Below are 20,277 nucleotides of genomic sequence, written 5' to 3'. Positions count from 1 at the left end.
TACGGCCTGTCAGCTGGTAAGCTAAAAAACAGTGACATTCCTCCATCACTGCATTCTCCATGACACTTTTAAAATCATTAATAGAAATTAATGCATTTGTTTTTTTTTTTTATTTTAGTTTTGCTTTATCACTGATACGTGCTCTGTTATGTTATGTTCACTCTGTACTGTGGTCCTATACCTATGTATTACCTGTATAGTAGAATAGACAAGTATCATTTGGCCTGAAGTCCTTGTGTAAAACACAAATTTGGAGGAGTCTAAATAGAGGCATTATGGGCTGAACAGGGCGAAACTTCATTAACTGTAACCAGGGCTGGCTCTAGTCATTTAGGAATGTTTCTTTCCTTTTTTTTGTTTTTAAGACAGAACATGAGAAATTATCACATTACCAGTAGTATTACTTCGTTATTTACAGTTATTATTGCAATTTTCTTTTCTTTTTTGGGCTATCAGCAGCGCCTCCTACAGCAGTTGGCCCCCTAGGTAACTGCCTATTAAGTCACATGACTTTTTTTGTTGTTGCCGCCTGTGACGTAGGCTGGCAATTTAGCGGTCGGAGACAAGTGAAAGGAGGAAGGAGTCGAGGCAGAGGCAGGAGATGGCGTGGTCCACAATTTTTAAAATATTTTCAATAATCCTTTTTCCCAAACAAAGTGCAAGTGCATATGGAGGTCAGAGCAGCAGTGTCTTCTCCAGCAGCAGAAGCCCACCTGATGGAAATGGGCGCCTTTTATAGTGTTCAGCCAACTGGATAAAACCACTACAACTCCACAGGGGATTTACAAATCTACATATATTGTTAAAACTAACCTAAAACCTCCATAACTAAAACCCACAACCATAACCTATATAAAACCCAAGCTATATACCTAAAAACTCTAAACCCAAACACCTAAGATAAATAAAAACCCATAAACCAATAAAATACAACTGGCTCCCCCACACATTTCCCTCCCTTGGTCCAGGCTGGAACCTTCTTAAGGTTGGTTGTTCATGCAGGGACTCTTTTCAGTGACAGACATGGACACAAGGATAGGGTAAGTACAAACACACTAACACCATTCACTAAACACTTGAAAATTCACTAACACAGACACTAAACAAAGTTAAACTTAAATATTGCACATTTATATTGCACTACCTCTGTTTGTGACCTAATTTATGTCTCCCTTTTTCTCCAGGGCCAAGAAGTCATCAATTAAAATACTAGCGCCACTGGATGTAAAAACTGAAAAGGAAAGACAATAAAATCATTTAACTCCTTTTAAAACCAGTCATGTGCAATTACGTTTGTATGTGCAAATACGTTTGTTTAAAGTGCTGCGCTATCAAAAACTACGTGTGCAAATTAAAGTGCTCAAGTGAAACAAGGTGCCTGTATTTATACTGAACAGTAACAAACAGCTGTTTGTCACACCGCCATCTTTACAGCCACCGAGGGGAATGGCTTGTCAGATGCAAGTCTTTTATCTCTCTGCTGATGAACAGCAGCAGTGTGAGCTTGGCATGACCATTTATGTGTCTGTCACACTTGGTTGGATATCACTCCAATCAGTTTACCCTGGGACGCTTTAGATTGGCAAAGTTAGGTGTCAATCAAAAGGTAACAAGTTGGTCTGTCAGTCTCAGCAGAAAAAGTAAATTATGGAGGATTTCTTCGAGGAAAATTGAAAAAAAAATCACCAACAATGATCTCAGGTTGGACAAATATCCATGCATGCATATCCAAGCATCTGAAAATCCACATTCACAAGAGGGTCCCTTGCAATCTTCAATATTTAAAGACAATCTGTGTAGATGAATGGGAGAAAGTCACACCTAAATACTCCAGGCGATTAGTTACTTCTTACAAAAAGTGCCCTGAAGCTGTCATTACAAACAAAGGGTTCTCCACTAAGTATTGAATTAATTAGTTATAGTGTGTTAAATCATTTTCTCCTGTTTCATTCCACTTTATTACAGATAACTTTATTTACATATGGACTTAAATGTTTGAATTCTTTGTCTGGGTTTTTTGAGTTACTACCAAACTCTCATGGAAATAGATTTACTGGGGAAAATGTTGATGTGAGCAGAAGTAGGCATGTAAAAACCAGAGGGGGGGTTGATCCCCCCACACACCCCCAAGAAATCGCACCCTGCATGTACAGTCACACAGATATGTATTTTGACATCACCACAGTAGATTTCAAATGAAGTATGAACTGAAGAGTGGACTTGCATCTTAATTCAAGAAATTTTAACAATATTAGCATTATGTGAGTTAACTAGAACATCCCATTACATTCACTCTTCCACAAACTTAGGTCAAACATTGTAATTATCTGAAAATAGCTCAAAATTAACCGGGATTTTGAAGTGAAATAAAATGAAATTGTCCTGCAGGAGGACCCCTAAACCACAACCATTGAAACAAACACAGGGAAATCCCTACTGTGGCCCTGTGAGTAAAACCTCTTATTTGCGTGGACCTGGGCTCTGAGTTCAACCTGTAAATAAGCGTACCCTCCCCAGATGCAGACCCAGGGGAGGACCAGAGAGGAGGGAGAGAGGAGGAACAACACTGTCCATCAGAGGTGGAGAGAAAGGAGGGATGACCAAGAACACAGATAAACAGTTAATAAGCTCCAAGAGCTGATACTTCTCTTTTCATTGTGTCTCTGTTTCACTGATGGAAACACATGAAGAAGCAGAGCTCTGTTTTCCAGAACTCCTCAATACCTCCTGCCTGAAGCCAGTGGTTTCTCAGACTGATGCAGTGGTCTATCACATCCTGCTGTTTACCTTCTCTCCGCTCACTGTGGCTCTCAACTTGATGGTCATCATCTCAGTTGCCCATTTCAGGCAGATATTTTTTTGTCAACAAAGCTTTATTTTATGTTAATTAGTTAATATATACACTGAACTACATACAGTGGTGGAAAAAGAAAATCTTTATTTAAGCAAAAACAAAAGTAGTACACCTAAAACACTCTTTTTTGACTAAAGTTTATTTACCTAATCGTTTACTGCAGCTGTAATGTACATGTTGTGTTTACTGATGCAGATGTTTGAGGCTGAGCTCATAGTAACAGGTTTAATCAACAGCAGTGTGTCATATTAAATCATATGTAGATGATCAGGTTTGTAGTATTGATGTCCTGTGAAAACCACTAGTGTCTGAAAAGTCAAAATTTCATAGTTTCAGAAAAACAGGCCTGTTTTTAGCTTTGTGATAATGTACTGTAATCTTCTTTTTATCCAAAGGGTTTTTAAGTAATCCAAGAAAACAACACGGTCAATTGGTTCTAAAAATCTAAATACATTCATTGTCATTGCATACATGTTTTTGAGTATCAGTATCATGGACATTCACGTTTGAAATGTTCAAGTCTGTGGAGATTTGGACATAAAATGGTTTTCACAGGACACAAAGATGATGAAAAAGTGTAATCTAAAAAGGAGCTAAAGCTCTCTGAAGAATGTAAATGAGTAAAAAGTATGTATGATGTAGTGGAGTTTAAAAATGAAATTGAATAACTGTGCAAGTGCATCCAATTTTATTGAAAAAGAGGACTTGAGAAAACATATTTAGTTCCCCTCCACCACTGGCTACATGTAGTAGATTTTACATTTCCCATGTTTTAATATTTGTTTCATGATTTTTCTCTTCCTTCAGACAGCTCCACACACCCACCAACCTCCTCCTCCTCTCTCTGGCTGTGTCTGACCTCCTTGTAGGCCTCGTGATGATACCGGGAGAAATCCTCAGAAAAATGTCCTGTTGGTTTCTTGTTGACTCCGTGTGTTCTTTGTATATATTTTTAGCTTGGTTGTCTGTTTCTGCATCAGTAGGAGACATGGTGCTCATCTCAGTCGACCGCTATGTTGCTATCTGTGACCCTCTGCATTACACTAATAAGGTCACTGTGAAAAGAGTTAAAGTTTGCATTTGTCTCTGTTGGTTTTGTTCTGGTTGTTATTGTTTTGGTATTTTAAATGATAACCTGACTCATCCAGGCAAGCATCGTATGTGTCAGGGAGAGTGTGAGAGTTATGTTTACTTTTTCACCAGTGCAGTTGACCTTGTTGCAACATTTATTCTTCCAGTTTCTGCCATTATTGCTCTGTACATGAGTGTGTTTGTGGTGGCTGTGTCTCAGGCTCGTGCCATGCGTTCTCACATCACATCCATCACAGCCCAGCGTTCAGGGAAGGCAGTCGCCAACAAATCTGAGCTGAAAGCAGCCCGGAGTCTTGGTGTTCTTGTTGTTGTCTTCTTAATATGTTTCTGCCCTTTTTATATTGTGACTCTAACAGACACCTCATTTATTCCTTCATTAGTCTTTTACATGACTTTTGTTATGTATTTAAATTCATGTGTAAATCCCCTGATTTATGCCTTATTCTATCCTTGGTTCAGAAAAGCTGTTAGACTAATATTCACTTTGCAGATACTGCAGTCTGACTCTTGTGATTCCACCATGGTCTAGGAGTCAATGAAATGATGAGTCCTCACTGTGATAGAATGATTGAAGTTTAAAATGTGTCTTTTTGTCCTTATGAAATTCTAATTATTTATGAAGAAAAAAAAAATGTTCACTGGGATTGTTTTCTGTAAGTTTTTCACTCTCAACCTCTTCTATATCAGTTTATGTTTATTGCGCAGTCCATTGATAATAAAGGTCAGTATGCCGGTCAGGGGTAAGGTCATTTATTAGGCAGATAGGTAGATTGGAAGGTCTACTGTACATCAATAACAACCATTTTCAGCAAAAAAAAAACAAACAAAAAAAACCTGTAACTGTATAGTGTCAGTTCAGTTTTCCAACAAACCTCATTCAAGGCCCATATGAAATTTCTCTTGCTTCCTACTCTTTCTTTTCCAGCTGCAATCTGCTTTTGCAACCCACCTCAACCAAATATACATCTGACTATGTCATGTCTTTATCACTGATACCTGCTCTGTTATGTTATGTTATGTTCACTCTGTACTGTGGTCTTATACCTATGCACTACCTGTATAGTAGAATAGACAAATATCATTTGGCCTGAAGTCCTTGTGTAAAACACAGATGAGGAGGAGTCTGAATGGAGGCATTGTGGGCTGAACAGGGTGAAACTTCATGACCTGTAACCAGGACCGGCTCTAGCCATTTTGGTGCCCTAGGCGAGATACGAATTTTGCTCCCCACACACACACACACACACACACACACACACACACGAGTGCATTAACAGGAAAGCCAGTTTGTCAACACATCAACATCTGTGGCAAAAGTTGACTTTACTTTAGCGAAGTCGAGAAGTTATGTGTTATTCTCTTTCTCCCACCCCTCATCCGACAGTGTGTGAGCCTTAATTTAGCGCATGTTGATACTCTCATCTTTATACAACAGCAGGTTGAAAAAAAAAACAAAACAAAACACCTACACATCACTAGCGTATGCATAATCAGGAGAATCTGAATATCGGACTACAACATCTAATAGTTAAGTTAAGAGTATAAAAGAAGCTAGTTATGGGATTGGTACTACTTATGCAGACTAACATCAAAATTGGTTAAATGAGCAAAACTGGAACTCAAGTTAAGTAAGTAGCATCTTTAATACACCTGGGAAGTTGCGGGTGCACATCGTACTATTTTCAGAAGGAGTTGTGTACTGTTTGTTTTTGCGCTATGTTTTTTTTTTTTTTTTGGCACAGTTGTTGTGAATTACAGGAGGGACAGAGCTGAAGGTGTAGGCTTTAAAGTATCATGAATAGGTTAAACCTTGTTTTTTACAGTGTGCATGGTTTAAACCATCCCATTAAGAGGAAGAAAATACTGAATCAGTTGAAGAAATTACAATGTGCAATTGCACCTATACAAGAAACTCACCTGAGTGAGAATGAACATAAAAACTGAAAAAGGAAATTGGTAAACCAAGTATTATATGCGTCTTATGGCAAGAAAAGGGGGGTGTCCATACTAATCAATAGTGAGTGGACTAATATCTGATCAAAAGTGATTAAAGATGATATGGGAAGTGGGTACATTTGGAGATATGACTGTTTCACTATTAAACATCTACGCCCCAAATGAGGAGAATGAAGCTTTCTTTAAAAACATAGCTATTATAATTACTAAAGACAGAAGAGGGATGATTATCCTGTGGTGGTGGTGGGGGGGTTTGATACCATACAGAATGGAAAATTGGTCAGGTTGCCACCAGAACAGGGACCGACTACAAAAAAATCCAGGGTATTAAATAATGTTATTAAAGAATTAGGCCTTATTGATCCGTGGAGATATAACAACCCTAAAGGAAGGGATTTTACTTTCTACTCTAACCCTCATGGTAGTTATTTGAGAATATACTTTTTTTTTGTGTGTGTTGAAACAGATACACAAAGTCAGTAGTTGCAATATAGAGATCATAACTATAAGTGACAATGCCCCTGTCACATTATCTCTTTGTGCTGGGTAAGGAATCCTTCTTTAAGTACAGGAGATATAATGTGTCAATCCTTTCAGATGAGATGGTGGGCCAAGAACTAAAGCAAAACTTAAAGGAAACACATATAAACCAGTTCAGCAGCAGTAAACCAGATGCCTTAGCAGATATCACACGGCATAATCATCTACAGTAGCATTATTAGCCAAATTTGCTTCGTTTCAATTCAGCTAGCTGTTGCTAGTAACATCACATTCACATTCACCATAGATGGATGGCAGCTACTGACTGTTTGCCACTTCTCTGCTGCCGCTTCGCTTCTCTGCCTCTCGGTAAATCTCTGCTTAAAGCCACCATTCGATGTTCTCCATTAAGTAAAAACTTACCGCCTTTACCGACTGCACTGCATGTCAGCTTGTTGCCTGCTGACGACGTCTCTAATAGTGAATGCGGGACAAAACCTGCATGTCATAGCTGCCTCTGAACACCGAGGCAGTCTTTAGCAATGGCTACTTCCAAAGCCCTGGAGTCTGGGACTAGTTGCTCCTGGGACTGCTACATGGTGCGACTTTTTAGCGTCAGCCACCCTGCCACTGGACGTCTTTCACCGCACCATCTTTAAACGTTGACTATCACACCAGCAGCCACCAACTTCCAGCCTGGTAGCCGATAGCTGGCAGCTAACAGCTAGCACCGGTGCCCTGCCTCATAGCGACCATGCTGCTCTACTCTGCCTGGCAGCTCCAGCGCCTCATGCGAGGTGCTGTTCCAAAAGACCTCTCCTCCATCGTCCAGAACGGACTCCTGCGTCAACCTCGCTACATCCACCGAGGGTCCCGGCGTCGGTTTGTCGTGTGGACACACAGCAGCACCGGCACTGTCATCCCATTGCTCTGGTCGGCTGCTCGTCCCGTCACACAACTGACGCGTCCTTGGCTACGTCATCAGAGCACCGCCTCCATGGACACTAATAGAGGTGAGCTCTCCCACAGCCAGCGAGTCAGAAATCCCGCAGTGGATTACAGCGTTCTTCGGACACTAATTACACCTCAGCCTGTGCACCCTATCACCCTACAACAGCTCAACATACAATCACTGAACAATAAAGCTGGATTTATACACCAACACTGTGCATCTCTGATGTGCCCATCAATCGGAGGAATGACCTTTTTCACATTATTAACAGTTTCCCAGTGTCACCTCTAAGTGTCGCCAAAGGTTCCAAAGCACTAGAATCAGGCGTACGCCAGCTATGGACTTGGCATGGAGGACCGCACATTTCCACGGTCGTTTCACTCTTTATACATCTGAACCTGAGCATGGAAAAGGGCGTACTCCAGGTTTTTGTGCATACGAGCGCTTTATACATGAGGCCCCTAGTCATCACAAACAACACTGCAATAACTGACCCCCATGTTCATCACATTGGAGCAGGACCGGACTGAGACTCATTTTCAGCCCTGGAGTTTCATACCTCAGACCGGCCCACTTTAGATCACGACCGATTATTATTAAAATCATGTAATTATAACCTTACATGTTATCTTCATCTGTCTCATTTCTGACTAGTGGTTCAGGGTTCTGCTGCTGAGCTGCTCCCTCTGTCATCAGTCCCTGAGTCGACTCTGCTCTCCACTTCCATGAGTTTCCCTAGACTCGCCTGCACCTGTATCACAATAAAAAAAAATATCTACAGACATTTTGACTTACTTAACCAATTAAGATATTTACATTGGCAAAATATGCAGGCTTATTTAATATTACTTTATGCTGTTGCCTTTCAATTGTGGGCTTTGTGTACTTACTAGCTGACTTTTAATGATAAAAAATAAAATAGGTCCAGACTATCGTTTGGGTATAGAAAGTGGTTTTACTGGAACTAATGCTTACTTGTTCCAAGGTTATAATGGTTTTGAATTTTTAATTATAGTTTAGTTTTAATAAGTTTTGACTTTTATCTCTAATTCAGTTAGTTTTAATTAGTTTTTAGAGTAGGTTTGTTAGTTTTTATTAGTAAACTTTTTTTTCTGAATGCTTAGTTTTAGTTGAGTTTAGTTTAGTTTTAATATTAGTTTTAGTTATTTCATATATTTTATCTTCCTCACCATCCTATTCAAAGAAATTAGTGAGGTGTGAATCAGCAGGTTACTCTGGACACTTTATTTAGGGGTCAGGTTGGGGCGGCTCATTGACTGAGTAGAGACACAAACACATGTACAGTACTATGTATAAATTCACTATAGCAGGTTGGGGAGGGTGCGATCCATACACAACGTCACTTACGTGAAAACAGTGCGAAGATGTGCAAATCGTGAGAGGAGATGCACAAAGCAGCCAGCAGTAAACCAGATAGAAACATATATAAACCAGCTAACCAGCAGTAAACTGCACAGAAACATATATAAACCAGCTAACCAGCTAACCTCACATTCACCCATTCACACACACACTCATACACCAGTGGGCAACTGCTGTCATGCAAGGCGCTGCCTGGCCCTACTGGGAGCAATTTAGGGTTCAGTGTCTTGCCCAAGGACACTTTGACATGTGGACAGTCGGAGCCAGGATTTGAACCGCCGACCCTTTGGTCATTGGACGACCCACTCTACCAACTGAGCCACAGCCGCCCATAGTAGTAGTAAACCGCACAGAAACATATATAAACCAGCTAACCAGCAGTAAACTGCATACAAACATATATAAACCAGCTAACCAGCAGTTAAACCAAATAGAAACATATATAAATCAGCTAACCAGCAGTAAACCACACAGAAACATATATAAACCATATAGAAATGTATATTAACCACTTATAAACATATATAACCCAGTTCAGCAGCAGGAAACCACACACCTTAGCAGATATCTCATATCTTAATCATCTACAGTTCCATTATTAGCCAACTTTGCTTCATTTTAATTCAGCTAGCTGTTGCTAGTAACATTAAACATTTTTTTAGCATTATAACAGGTTCTATACCTCTGTAAATGGATTACTTTTCATCCTACTCTGTTCTCCTCTTCTAAACTGTGCAGTTAAGGCCTTGGAAGGCCTTTTCATGATGATAAACTCTCCAGTCTTTACCTGGATGCTTACACCTTTCTGACTCTGTCATTTAGCTCTGCTCTGTTGCTGTCACTCAGGCACACATGGTGCGCAAAAAAAACCCCCAAAAAACGACCCCACGCATCACTAAAGTAAGTCCCATGCAGGACTCTTCTGCTTTGTCCCAGCTTTAGTTTGTATGTTCCAGGTAGAGTGGGGACCAGAAGACGACTGGAAACCACAAGTAACCAGACATGACAGACTGTGAATTGCCGTTTGGTGCCGCTAGCTAAAATTGCTGGAGCGAAATAAATCAATTTGATAGCAATCCGACATTGACAAAGATGAAAACGAAGGGAATTTTATCCATAATTTTTATACGCTTTAGTTAGTTTTGTAAGCTCACAATACAGTTTCGGTTAGTTATTGTTTTTTTCTTTTAATTAGAGTTTTTATTTATTTCAGTTAACGAAAATGTTTTTCCAATTTTAGTTTTCGTCATTTCATTCGTTTTCGTTAACGATTATAACCTTGGCTTGTTCACACAATCTGTTCCAACAGCTCACCTTTTCCTTCCATCCTGACAGGAACAATCCCCTCATCACTACTGGCTCCTGGCTCTGCTTCTGACACTAAAGCACATTTTAAAAATGGTCATAATTCTCAGCACAAATCTTCTATTTTGCAAAGCCTTCGTGTCAGTTTCATTCATGCAGTGCTGAATCATCTAGTATCTCAGAGCACCTTTCATATTGAACAGGCCTACACCATACTCTTCATTGTAGTCTATTTATTCTAATAATATTCACTCTATGAGCAGTCCTACCTGCCCGCTCTGGACTTGTGGGCTCATGGCTGGTGTCTGCTGCTGGATCTGCTTTCTGACTCTGAGGAGCTACAAGACAAAGTCCGGGCCTGCATCGGAGTATCAGACCACCATGCCATCACCATCAAAACAGCCCTACAAACCCCCATACCTAAGTCACAGTTTCACATCACTTTCAGAAACATAAAGAACATCAACGCTGTCTCTCTCAGCCAGCACCTCCAGCACCTCTCCCCGCCTCCACATTCATCAGTCATCAGCCTCACAGACTTTTATAACAACAGCCTCACCTGCTTTCTGGACCATCATGCCCCTCCAAAAACCCGGACTGTCTGCTTTAGGCGCCCTGCCCCCTGGTACACAGATGAACTCGGGCAGATGAAAAGGTCGGGGTGCGTCCTGAAACGGGCTTTTATCCACTCTAGCCTGACGGTGGACAGATTGGCCTACCGGGAACACCAAAAAACATACGCTAAAGCATTCTCTACAGCCAGATCAGACCACTATTCTAAACTCATTAAAAATAATCCTGGAAATTCCAAACAACTTTTTTCAACCATCAAACATTTGTTAAATCCACAGACTCACACACACAACAACAATACAGAAGAACACTGCAATAGATTTATGGACTACTTCACATCAAAAATAGAAAACATTCGCTCATCTCTTCCATACACAAACAGCATCCTTAAACATTAGCTCTACTGCAACCACAACACAGCACCTCCCTTACTTTTCCCCCACCACGCAACAGGAGGTCGAGAAAATCATCATGAAATCAAAACCAACCACATGCACACTTGACCCCATCCCAACCTCTCTGTTAAAAGCTCACAGTCAGTTTATCAGTCCGTTAATATCCAAAATCATAAACCTGTCCCTCCAAACTGGTCACGTCCCACCGTCTCTAAAAACAGCTCTTATCAGGCCCCTTCTCAAAATACCACCTTAGATCCCTCAGTCCTGTCAAACTACAGGCCCATCTCCAACCTTCCATTCATATCCAAAATATTAGAAAGAGTAGTCTCTGCCCAACTCCACAATCACCTCAAAACTCACCAACTGTATGAAAAATTCCAATCTGGTTTTCGTCCCTCCCACAGCACAGAAACAGCCCTCATCAGAGTCACCAGTGACCTCCTGATGACTTCTGACTCTGGTTCCTCATCCCTCCTCGTCCTTCTCGACCTCTCTGCTGCATTTGATACGGTAGACCACCACATTCTCCTCCACCGTCTTCAGCACTTCATTGGACTCTCGGACACTGCCCTCCACTGGTTTCACTCCTACCTCACGGGAAGGACAGAGTGCGTGGCTCTGGCAGATGCTAAATCCCGCCTCCATACTATCAGCTGCGGAGTCCCCCAGGGCTCAGTACTCGGTCCAACCCTTTTCACCATATATATGCTCCCCCTTGGTCATATCATCAACAGACACAATATAACATTCCATAGCTACGCTGACGATACACAAATATATATCAAGGTCACCCCCTCCTCTAACTCCACCCCCGCTGCCAGTGTAACACACCTGACCACCTGCCTGGAGGAGATAAAGACCTGGATGAGCCAAAACTTCCTGCAGCTAAATAGTACTAAAACTGAACTCATTCAGATCGGCACCACTCATCAGCTCCACTCCTCCCCCATCTCTTCCATAACATTCTCCGGCCACAACATCCCCCTCTGTCACACCGTCACTAATCTGGGAGTCGTATTCGACCCCCAGCTTACGTTTAACAAACACATTTAGCCATATCTGCAAAAATTCCTTTTTCCACCTCCACAACATCGCCAAACTCCGCCCCTCCCTCTCCCTCCCTGCTGCAGAGAAGCTTGTCCACGCCTTTGTCTCCTCCAGGTTGGACTACTGTAATGCACTTTTCATCAGGATCCCTGGCAGGAGCCTCTAGAGGCTCCAGCACATCCAGAACAGCGCTGCCAGGATCCTGATGAGGGTGCGTAAACACGAGCACATCACTCCTGCCCTTCACTCACTACACTGGCTCCCTGTTCACCTCCGCATCGAATATAAGATCCTCCTTCACACCTGTCACTGTCTCCACGGTGAAGCCCCCACTTACCTCACCGAACTCCTCACCCCCCACACCACCTCCAGAACCCGATCAGGCCAGTTGCACCGTCTGTGCCCCCCCAGGACAAAACTTAAAACTATGGGTGACAGGGCTTTTGCTGCTGCTGCTCCCCATCTATGGAATGCCCTGCCTGATCACCTCCAGGCCCCACAGACTGAGGACACTTTTAAAAAAGGTCTGAAGACCTTTTTATTCAGGAAAGCATTTCCTTGATCTGTTAACATCTGTGCATGCTTCTCCTGTTTTGTCTTCATTTTTAACTGTTTTTATTTTTAAACTGTTTTATCTGGCTTACTTATTTTCTATTTTTATTCTCTTTTATTTATTGCCTGTAGCACTGAGATTTTTAGATAAAAATGTAAAGTGCATTACAAATGAAATTTATAATTATTATCAAACATTTTTCAACATTATAAAAGATTTTATGTCTGTATAATTGGAATTCTTTTCTCCACTTTGAAATTGTGCAGCTGAGAGCTTGGATGGCCTTTTCATAGTGATAAATTCTGCAACCTGGAGCTGGATGATGTACATGACACCTGACGGCTGTCATTCAGATCTGCTCTGTCTCTATCTCTCTCTCGTGCAAACACACACACACACACACACCTACACACACACACACACCTACACACACACACACACACACACGTCACATGACTGAGCAGTGAGCACCGGGTCAGGGAGAGCTCACCTGAGAAATTACAGGATGGGGTTGTGGTTTTGTTTTTGTGTTTCTCATTTCTTTATTTTTAAGACAGAACATGAGAAATTATCATGTTACCAGTACTATTATTTCTTTATTTATTATTATTAATATTTTTTATTTATTTATAGCCAACCAGTGGCGCACCCTCTAACAGTTGTCGTCTTATGTAACTGCCTATGTGGTCTATGCCAGGAGCTGGCCCTGACTGGACCAGCTCTGTACCCACTACAGCAGGGGTGGGCTATTAATTTTCTTATGGGGCCACATGACAAACATTCACAGTTGTTAAGGGCCGGACCAATACACCTGCAGCTCTGCTCAGTATATATCTCTATAAAAACATTAAATGAAACAATACAGTGATACAATGAAAATGTGGAGCTCAGAATACAGCTACTCCACATGAAAAACAATAAATGCATCCAGTTTTGTTTGTATATCTCAGTTTTTTTTTTTCCCTTTACCTCTGATTTCAGTGAAGAAACACATAGAAGTCCATGTCTTGTTAAAAGCTCTGCTTTCTGAATCAATCTTTCATTTTTTGGTGTTAGCTGACATCTTTATAGGCTGAAAGTGAACAACAGACCAATCAGTGCATAAGCCTTATGCTAAGTATGGAAAGTACGTGTGAAAAAACATAAATTTAGCAAATCCCTCAAAATGAAAGCAGTACTCATGGGGGCCAGTCAGGGTCAGCTATAGGGCTGCATGTTGCCCACAGGCCATACAATGAACAGATCTGCACTACAGGGTCCTAGAGGGTTCATGGGAGTTTCCCCATTTGATCCACATGTGGTTTAAACCACATGTGGATCAAATTTGTAGATTTGGAGAAGGCATTTGACCATGCCCCTTGGGGTGTGTCATGGTCCTGCATGGCTACTGACCCCTCTCTCACACTCATCCTCAATTAGACTCACCTGCTGTGTGCTGCACAGTTGCAACACCTGACCATCAGGAGCTCTTTCTGCCCTCAGTTTAGTCTTCTATAACTGAAAAGCTGCTCTGTTAGGTTCAGATCACGGGCCTCAAATAAAAAGACTTGAGTGGATTTCATACTGAAACCTGGTGTATGCCCAAATCCAGAAAAGTCTGTACGCACAAAAAAGTCCCGATGAACAAAACTGTGAATGCACCCAAATCCAAGCACATTTCCTTTGTGTATCCCAATCATTGTGGAATTGACCGCATATGTTGGAGTACCAGACTCCTACCTCTCCACGCCCACATTTAAATATGCAAGTCAATATAAACAGGGTCTGCAGGTGGGATTCCCTTTGGGATTCCCCGCTCTGCATGATCAGGTGACATCAAGGTGAACGTGAAGCAGAAGATGAAACAGGCGGAACATGAAACAGGCGGAAGGAAAGAAGAACTCAGATGAACTCAGCCCGTTTGAGCAGAGAGTCGCCGCTATTATGAGTGATGCTGCCCTCACAGGGGTCACTCAGATCACCCCAAAGGTAAAAATAGATTTTGTATTTTTGTAACTCACAGGAAATCATAGACTTTAACTTATGTTTAATCAGTGAATTTATTATTTCCCAAAAGACAATGAGACAGAAGGCAGTGAGACGCAGTCACAGCCTCATGTCACAGACCGTGGGATTTCTCCAGTCCAACAGCCAGCTGCTGATGCCCGTCCTCGGCTGTGTCCTCACCTGTGCTCACCCGAGTCACAGAGGACAACGTGAGGTCCATCGGCGGCATCAATGAGCACCTGGACCGACTTATAAATGTTCCCACAGACATTAATATTACATTAAATGCATTTATCAATAAGTGAATTCTGTGTCCTTGTCCCTTTATGTGTAAAAATCACATCCTGTTCAGAAGGCAGGATTGGAATTGATGGGACCAGGGTTTGATTCTTATGGGGGGATGTGTTGCCCTGGCAGAAAATTGCGTACGTTAATTGTTCATCTGTGTATCTCTGATGTCCACATCACTTAGAGGAATGACCTTTTCACATTATTAACAGTTTTCCAATATCACCTCTAAGTGTCATCAATGGTTAAAAGCACTAGAAACATGCATACGCCAGCTATTATGTCTGTGTGGACTAAATTACGCCTCTTAAAGGCACAGGAACATTACTTAATGCAACTTAACTTCATGAACCAGAGTATAAACTATAACTCTATATGTATGTAACCATATCTCAGACATCACACCAGCCATGGATTTGGTGTGGAGCACCGCACATTTCCACAGTCATTTCACTCTTTGTACATCTGAATGTGAGCATGGAAAAGGGTGTACGCCACATTTTTGTGCGTACACAACCTTTGTACATGAGGCCCCAGGTGACTGAGCTGGCCAATGAAGAACAGCCCATTACATTCACTCTTCCACCAACTTAGGTCAAACACTGTAATTATATGAAAATAGCTCAAAATTAACTGGGATTTTGAAGTCAAATATAATGAAATTATCCTGCAGGAGGACCCCTAAACCACAACCCTTGAAACAGACATAGGGAAATCCCCACTATGGCTTTGTGAGTAAAAATTTGCATTTGTGTGGGCCTGGGCTCTGAGTTCAACCTGTAACTAAGCATACCCTCCCCAGATGCAGACCCAGGGGAGGACCAGAGAGGAGGGAGAGAGGAGGAACAACACTGTCCATCAGAGGTGGAGAAAAAGGAGGGATGACCAAGAACACAGATAAACAGTTAATGAGCTCCAAGAGCTGATACTTCTCTTTTCATTGTGTCTCTGTTTCACTGATGGAAACACATGAAGAAGCAGAGCTCTGTTTTCCAGAACTCCTCAATACCTCCTGCCTGAAGCCAGTGGTTTCTCAGACTGAAGCCCTGGTCTATCACATCCTGCTGTTTACCTTCTCTCCACTCACTGTGGTTCTCAACCTGATGGTCATCATCTCAGTCGCCCATTTCAGGCAGATATTTTTTTGTCAACAAAGCTTTATTTATGTTAATTAGTTAATATATACACTGAACTACATGCAGTGGTGGAAAAAGAAAATCTTTATTCAAGCAAAAACCAAAGTAGTACACCTAAAACACTCTAATTTGACTAGAGTTTATGCATTCACAAACCTTATCGTTTACTGCAGGTTTAAAGTTCATGTTGTGTTTACTGATGCAGATGTTTGAGGCTGAGCTCATAGTAACAGGTTTAATCAACAGCAGTGTGTCATATTAAATCATATGTAGATGATCAGGTTTGTGGTATTGATGTCCTGTGAAAACCACTTGTGTCTGAAGTCAGTTTTTCATAGTTTCAGAAAAACAGGCCTGTTTTCAGCTTTGTGATAATGTACTGTAGTTTTCTGTTTATCCAAAAGGTTTTTAAGTAATCCAGGAAAACAACAGGGTCAAGTCCTTCTAAAAATCTAAATACCTTCATTGTCATTGCATACATGTTTATGAGTATCAGTATCATGGACATTTACATTTGAAATGTTCAAGTCTGTGGAGTTTTGGACATAAAATGTTTTCACTGGACACAAAGAAGATGAAAAAGTGTAATCTAAAAAGGAACTAAAGCTCTCTGAAGAATGTAAATGAGTAGGAAGTAACCCTTTTACCTCTGAGATGTAGCAAAGGGGAAATATGAAGTTGAATAAAATTTAATGCTCTAGTACAATAGTGCAAGTGCATCCAATTTTACTGAAATAAAGGACTTGGAAAATAATTATTTAGTTCCCATCCACCACTGGCTACATGTAGTAGATTTTACATTTCCCATGTTTTAATATTTGTTTCATGATTTTTCTCTTCCTTCAGACAGCTCCACACACCCACCAACCTCCTCCTCCTCTCTCTGGCTGTGTCTGACCTCCTTGTAGGCCTCGTGCTGATGCCGGTAGAAATCCTCCGAAAAATAACCTGTTGGTTTCTTGTTGACTCCATGTGTTCTTTGTATTTATTTTTAGCTTGGTTCTCTGTTTCTACATCAGTAGGAGACATGGTGCTCATCTCAGTCGACCGCTATGTTGCTATCTGTGACCCTCTGCATTACACTAATAAGGTCACTGTGAAAAGAGTTAAAGTTTGCATTTGTCTCTGTTGGTTTTGTTCTGGTTGTTATTGTTTTGTTATTTTAAATGATAACCTGACTCATCCGGGAAAGCATCGTACTTGTCAGGGAGAGTGTGTGAGTCATATGTACTTTTTCTCCGGTATTATTGACCTTGTTGCAACATTTATTCTTCCAGTTTCTGCCATTTTTGCTCTGTACATGAGTGTGTTTGTGGTGGCTGTGTCTCAGGCTCGTGCCATGCGTTCTCACATCACATCCATCACAGCCCAGCGTTCAGGGAAGGCCGTCGCCAACAAATCTGAGCTGAAAGCAGCCCGGAGTCTTGGTGTTCTTGTTGTTGTCTTCTTAATATGTTTCTGCCCTTTTTATATTGTGTCCCTAACAGGCAACTCATTTATTCCTTTATTAGCCTTTTGCATGACTTTTGTTATGTATTTAAATTCATGTGTAAATCCTCTGATTTATTCCTTATTCTATCCTTGGTTCAGAAAAGCTGTTAGACTAATATTCACTTTGCAGATACTGCAGTCTGACTCTTGTGATTACACCATGGTCTAGGAGTCAATGAAATGAGAAGTCCTCACTGTGATAGAACAGTTTAAGTTTAAAATGTTTTTTCCTTATGAGATACTAATTACTTATAAAGAAAAACAAACACAAAGGATTTTTATGGAGATTTTTTCTATAAATTTTTCACTCTTAACCTCTTCTATATCAGTTTATGCTTATTGTGCAGTGCATTGATAATAAAGGTCAGTATGCTGGTCAAGGGTATAAGGTCATTTATTAGGCAGGTAGGTAGATTGGAAACTCTACAGTAGGTTAATAAGGACCATTTTTGGAAAAAAAAAAAACAAAAAACAACTGTAACTATGTATAGTGTCACTTCAGAGTCTCCTAGTACTCTGTTTTTTGACAAACTTCATTCAAGGCCCATGTTAAATTTCTTTTGCTTCCTATTCTTTGTTTTCCAGCTGCAATCTGCTTTTGCAACCCACCTCAAGTAAATATACATCTGACTATGTCATGTCTTTATCACTGATTCCTGCTCTTTTATGTTGTTCTGTTCACTCTGTACTGTGGTCCTATACCTGTGTTTTACCTGTACAGTAGAATAGACAAATATCATTTGACCTGAAGTCCTTGTGTAAAACACAGATGTGGAGGAGTCTGAATGGAGGCATTATGGGCTGAAGAGGGCGAAACTTCATTACCTGTAACCAGGGCCAGCTCTAGTCATTTAGGAGCCCTAGGCGAGATATGAGTTTGCCCTACCCCCCAACCACACACACACACACACACGTACGTCATGTGACTGAGCAGTGAGCACTGAGTCAGGGAGAACTCACCTGAGAAATTGTGGGGGTGGGGGGTGTTATGGTTTTGTTTATTATGTTCCTCATTTCTTTATTTTTAAGACAGAACATCAGGAATTATCAAGTTACCAGTACTTTCTTTGTTTACTATTATTATTATAATTTTTTTTTTTTTTATTATTATTATTTATTTATATTTTTTGGCCTACCAGCAGCACCCCCTCCAGCGGTTGGTGCCCTAGGCAAGCGTCTGTAAGGCCTATGACAGGTGCTGGCCCTGACTGGACCAGTTCTGTACCCACTACAGGGTCCTAGAGGGTTCATGGGAGTTTCCCCATTTCATCCACATGTGGTTTGTAGATTTGGAGAAGGCATTTGACCATGTCTGTTGGGGTGTGTCATGGTCCGCTCCTGTGTGGCTGCTGACCCCTAACTCAGATTCATCAGTAATTAGACTAACCTGCTTCGTGCTGCACAGCTGCAACACCTGACCATCAGGGGCTCATATAAGGGGTTCCTCTTCAACTGTGCAGCACCAGGTCATTTCATCCCATTTCACCTCATACCTCATGACTGTATCACCACCCAGTGGACTCTGGCGTTCATCTACCCTCAGGTTCTCATTTGGTTACTCAGTTTTGTTTTTCTGTTAAATAAACACTGTTTCTCCTTTCACCATCATGCACATGAGTCCATTCATTCTCTCTCACCACACAAAGTGTCCTGTGGGAGGTGTGGGAGGTCTACGGCCCACTGATACAGGCTATTAGATGCTTGCATGACCAGAGTCACAGTTTGATTTTCATCGCTGGTAGTAAGTGTTCCCAGTGCAGGTTGGACTATGCTAGGGCTGCCCTTTGTCACCAATTCTGTTCATGATCTTTATGAACAGAATGTCTAGACACAGCTAGGGGGCAGAAGGGGTCCAGTTTGGGGGCCTCAGGGTTGTATCTCTGCTTTTTGCAGATGATGGGGTCTTACTGGCTTCATCAAAATATGACCTCCACCTTGCACTGAGACAGTGTGTAGCCAAATGTGAAGCAGCCAGGATGAGGATTAGCACCTCCAAGTCTGAGGCCATGGTCCTTAGTCAGAAAAGGAAGGATTATTTTCTCCGAGTTGGGGAAAAGTTGCTGCCTAATGTGAAGGGGTTTAAGTATCTTCAGGTCTTTTTTTTAAGAGTAATGATGTATTTGTCATATCAGTCCCCGGACTTTTACTTGTTTTGTCCGTCTTGTGTGTTGTTTCCTGTTTTATTTTGTTAAGTTTCCCTCATGTGTCATGTCTGGTGTCTTTACTTCCCTTCCCTGATTGTGTCCACCTGTGCTGATTACCTGACTCGTCCCTGATTTTCTCCACCTGTGTCCAATTGTCTTCCCGCCCTCTTGTGTATTTAATCCCTGTGTTTTCCCCTGTTCGTTGCCAGTTCGTTTTCCTCCTTTTGGTGTGATTACTTACCAGCGTTTTTGGACCCTTCCTGTCTGTCTTCCTGTTGTGACCCGTTTTGCCCTTCGACCACCGACTCTGCCTGTTCCTCGTCTGCCTGCTCGTCTGATCTCGACCTGGTTTGTCCTCCACACCTGAGAATTCGCCTGACCCCTGTCTGTTCATCCGCCATTGTGCTCTATCCTGGTTTCGACCCCTGCCTGGACTATCGGTACATGAGCCTGCCTATCCCTATGTACGTTTGCTTGTCTGATTGTCCACCCGTGTATGACCTGGTCTGTTCCCTGACTCTCCTTTGCTCTTTCCTAGTCGGGCTCCCCTCGTGTGCTCCCGACCTGGGCTGTAAGGTGGTTCACTTGGAATCAGAAGCCGAGACAATTCCCCAACACAGTCCCACTGAAGAATTATCC

At 41.7% G+C, this 20,277-nt stretch overlaps 1 protein-coding gene and 1 long non-coding RNA gene across 2 annotated transcripts; one reads left to right on the top strand and one right to left on the bottom strand.

Moving 5' to 3' along the window:
• On the bottom strand, positions 1–15,137 carry LOC115413087 (uncharacterized). Its single transcript, XR_003934426.1, has 3 exons — positions 15,009–15,137; positions 12,351–12,353; positions 1–13 (listed from the first exon to the last, which is right to left on the bottom strand). It is a non-coding gene; the product is annotated as an uncharacterized LOC115413087 (long non-coding RNA).
• A 683-nt stretch (positions 15,138–15,820) lies between these two features.
• LOC115412010 (trace amine-associated receptor 13c-like) lies at positions 15,821–17,663 on the top strand (the record flags this gene model as incomplete). Its single annotated transcript, XM_030124310.1, has 2 exons — positions 15,821–15,999; positions 16,850–17,663. Coding segments are annotated over 2 exons (993 nt in total), but the record flags the coding sequence as incomplete, so codon positions are not given.
• Between the last annotated feature and the right edge of the window lie 2,614 nt (positions 17,664–20,277).

This window comes from Sphaeramia orbicularis, chromosome 21, assembly GCF_902148855.1.
Source record: "Sphaeramia orbicularis chromosome 21, fSphaOr1.1, whole genome shotgun sequence".
In the NCBI taxonomy this organism is placed as follows: Eukaryota; Metazoa; Chordata; class Actinopteri; order Kurtiformes; family Apogonidae; genus Sphaeramia; species Sphaeramia orbicularis.
Note: the sequence above shows the minus strand (reverse complement) of the source record. Positions and strands in the feature narration are given on the sequence as shown.